General features: G+C 28.9%; 1 protein-coding gene across 1 annotated transcript in view; it reads left to right on the forward strand.

The window, feature by feature from the left end:
- Positions 1–3,599: 3,599 nt before the first annotated feature.
- LOC105452298 (venom acid phosphatase Acph-1-like) overlaps positions 3,600–4,117 on the forward strand; it is a 21,105-nt gene continuing 20,587 nt past the window's right edge. Inside the window, exon 1 of the mRNA XM_011693273.1 lies at positions 3,600–3,731. Coding sequence (XP_011691575.1) covers positions 3,624–3,731 — 108 coding nt within the window. The 5' untranslated portion in view covers positions 3,600–3,623. The remainder of the gene's footprint in view (positions 3,732–4,117) is intronic.

Below are 4,117 nucleotides of genomic sequence, written 5' to 3' on the forward strand. Positions count from 1 at the left end.
TGTGGAGGGGGTGAACTGGGACCAATAAGAATGAACTGGGTACCAATGGGCACCAATTTGCCCCCGCATTTTGGCTTCACTTCCCTCGCCTAAGTTACGACTTTGTTCTCCATCCCCTTATATTCTTACGTCCATAGTTTTAATGAACTGAGAAAATTGAACTGAACTATAAACAAAAGATTTGTAGACGGCAGAGGCGCTACCAGTCGCCGCGCAATAGACCGTGTTTGCAATAATTACGAAATAAATTACTCCAACACAAATTAGGTATTAATTTTTGCAGAAACTTGGTGCTATACAGGGTGTCTGATAATAACCGCCTAAAATGTCGTGGGCTGGTAGAGCAGATTAAACTGAACAGAAAAGTCCTCTACCATTTTGCAAAATTCGCAATCGTTAACGAGATATTAATTTTTGAAGATTGGCGAATAAACGCGTATCCGTCCGGCCCACCGCTGAATATCAGTTTAATCTGCTCTATCAGCCCACGAGATTTTAGGCGGTTATTACCGGATACCCTGTATAACATACTCTGTAATAGCGTAACATAGTTTCAGAAAATAATACAATAGAAATACAAGATTCAAGAATACGTATATACACTACTCCTGAAAAGTTTCCGGACAGTAGCAAAATTTTTATGTTTGAAGTTTTAAACCATTGAATTTATAACTATACAGCACTGTGCTAAATCAAAGATTAGATGATTTTATCATTTTAAGATATACTTTAGGATACTTTATATCGATTTTAAGTTTAATACATGCCTATTACTGTAAACTCTTAAATCTGAGAGCATGTTTGCCATACTAAAAATTGCAAAGTTTGACGGAATGTACGGACTTAATAAAATTTTTCTCGAGGACACCGTTTGCAGCGTCATAAACCTCGAACCTTCTTTTTTAATTAGAAAAAAAGTCGCTACGATTTTTTTCCGCAAAGTTGACAGCATTTTAAAGCAATCCTGGTATTTTTCTCATATACGTCGGCATTATCCAATGTGCACTATGAGAAGGTTGGCGATCGGATTTTGCACATTGTATGTTTTAGAAAATTTAATAATTTTTTAGGATGCTTTATTTATGGCTAAGGCTGTACTGATTGTGAGAATGGTAATAAAAGATTGCAATTTTATAATGTATATAAACTAATCCTTTCAGTTGGCGTGATTTCACTTTTTTATAGCAAAGATAGATTGAAACTTTATGTTTTGCACGATACTTGATAACTATTTTGATTGGAGCCGACACTTCACGCTCCTTTTTTATTATATCCAAAAAATAATTTTATATTATAAGTATATAGGTAGAGAAAAAAAAGTTTGCTAAAGAAACACTCACTTTCTCGTAATCTAAGCGTTGTACTTTATTAATACTGATAAAAAAATTACTTGTTTAGATAATTAAAGGGATAAAAACCCATAATTCATGTTATTATTCACGTCGTGTGTGACTTGTTTTTATATAAAAACAATTAAAAATAAATTTTACAAATGCGAAAATAACACTCTTATTATTTTCTTTTGCAAATAAGAACGGGTAAAATAATCAAATTTTGACCTAAACAATGGAATCTTTTTTATCTATGTTTTCTTATACATAGTTTTTGAAGCTGAATCATTTGCAAATATTATTTTTAAACTGATATAATTTTAAATTGATATTATTTTAAACTGATATGGGAAAGTGTCCAAAATTACAATCCAAATAGCACAGCTTAAATTTATCGAAATCTAAACAAAAACTTAAGCATATGTGACACTTTTCTTATCCTTTTTTTATTATCCCTTTTTTTTTTCTATCACTTTTTCCTCCATCTCTCTACTTTTATTTAATGTAGGATCATCATCGTCATTATAATATCCTTCAATATTGAACTATAATTATCTAGATACCTTGCTGATTCATGAAAAGTGATTCAGGAATCACTTTTAAGTACTAAACATTAAAAAAATACCATGTATGTATAATGATATCAAACAACAATTATATAATTACTCGGGTTTTTATTGCACGAAAGACCAATGATAGCTGAAAGATCAGAAGAACTTAATTTATATAATAAGAATATATAAAAAATATTTCACAGATTTTGTGTGACATGGCTTAATTTGAGGTTAATAAGAGTAGAGGGATGGAGTAAAAGGTAATAGAAAGAGAAAAAGAGTTACGCTTCGGATTTTTCTTCATATAGCAACCGGAAGTATTTTATTTGCCGTCTTATCAGGAGAATATATTTCGTTTGTATTTTACAGAGTATTAAAGGCATATTTTTTATTTTTACATTTTTTTCCTTACGGAAAATAACTATTAAGATCTCAATACTTAGTATTAGTAAATACTAAATTGGCCAATATTTTTTTGGCCAATACTTAGTATTGATGAATACTTAGTACTAGTAGTGACGAATACTTAGTAGTAATATTGACGAATACTTAGTACTAATAGTGACGAATACTAAGTGGTAGTATAGACGAATACTCCATGTGGGTTGCTACAATATTTTAACAAAAAAATTTTTTTTTTATTTTATAATTACATATTATTATTTGTTTACGGTTAAGAGTTTAATTTGTTTTGCATGTTTTTTATTATTACTAATTACAATTTATACGCAGGTTTATAATTTTTAAAAATACATCGAGATATTCGAGATTCGAACCTAAGATCCCTAGCACTTCAGACTTGTACGCTAATGCTGAGCTAATGATACTTTGTACAAAGGAGATATATATTCTTTCCAATGTGATCTTACATTTTTGTTTTTATTTATTATATATTTAAAAAGCTCTATTGTTCAAAAAATGAGATTTCAATAAAATCGCAAATTTTGTCTGATTAAAAAAAATCAGTTATATAGATAGATTTTTTTTTTAATTCCCCTCAATATTCAAGTCAAGTATTGATGAATACATTTTGATTAGTATTAGTATGCATCAATACTTGCTGACTGTCAATATTCAGTATTCATCAATATTTAACTACCTCAATTAATACATAATTATAAATGTACATACAGTAATCTCTAATACTTTAGTATTCATTAATACTGACTATCAATACTCGGTATTCATCAATATTTATAACTATTATAATCAAATATATATAAGTATTGATGTATACTAATCTCTAATAATTATAAGTATTTACTAATATTGACTGTCAATATTCAATATTCATCAATATTTAATTAGATAAAATACATAAGTATTGATGTATACTAATTTCTAATACTTAATATTCACCAATATTGACTCTCAATACTTAGTACTCATCAATACTTAACCTCCATCAATACTTAAATATTCACCAATACTGACTTTCAATACTTAGTATTATAATCTTAATACTAAGTATTAAAACCTCAATACTCAGTATTGAGCTTCAATACTTATTTTCCGTAAGGGTTTGAATGTACCACGCATTTATTTTTTTGTTTGTCGTAAATCAGCTATCTCTTTATCACGAACAAAGAAACATAAAATTTTACGTACATTTTTAGACCTATGAATCTACACAAAGCTCGTTTTACTAGTTTATCGCTGTCACGACATTTATTTTCTCGTAAAAGAATTAACTATATAAGCCTAATGGCATTACTTCTTCAGATTAGGTGCCAGCAACATGGTTTCGTTCAGCATTTTCGGCGATTATTTATCGACCGCTCTAGTCATCGGCTTAAATGTTCTTGTACTCGTAGACGCAGATCCGACACTGAAGTTAATTAATGTGGTAAGTACAATAAAATATCTACATTTTTGATGATCACTAGAGAATTTTATAAATGTTAGTCCAAATTATTTTAGATTTTTGAATGAAAAAAATTCTCATAATATTTTATAACATCTTTTCAAAGAATTTTTTTATATTTTAAATTTCTGAAGATTGCTGAAAAATACCTTAAATTTCTTCAAATTTTGAGTTTTTTCAGAAATTATAGAATGAGAAATAATATGTATAAATTTATATAGTCTCTTAATAGGTGTATCACCGTTCATGGGTAGATAGAATGGACTAAACTGAATCGAAAAGTCCTGTACCATTTTGCAAAATTCGCAATATTTAACGAGATATTAATTTTTGAATATCGCCGAATGAGCGAGTATCCGTTCGGCGAG

This window comes from Wasmannia auropunctata, unplaced genomic scaffold, assembly GCF_000956235.1.
Source record: "Wasmannia auropunctata unplaced genomic scaffold, wasmannia.A_1.0 LD336033.1, whole genome shotgun sequence".
Lineage (NCBI taxonomy): Eukaryota > Metazoa > Arthropoda > Insecta > Hymenoptera > Formicidae > Wasmannia > Wasmannia auropunctata.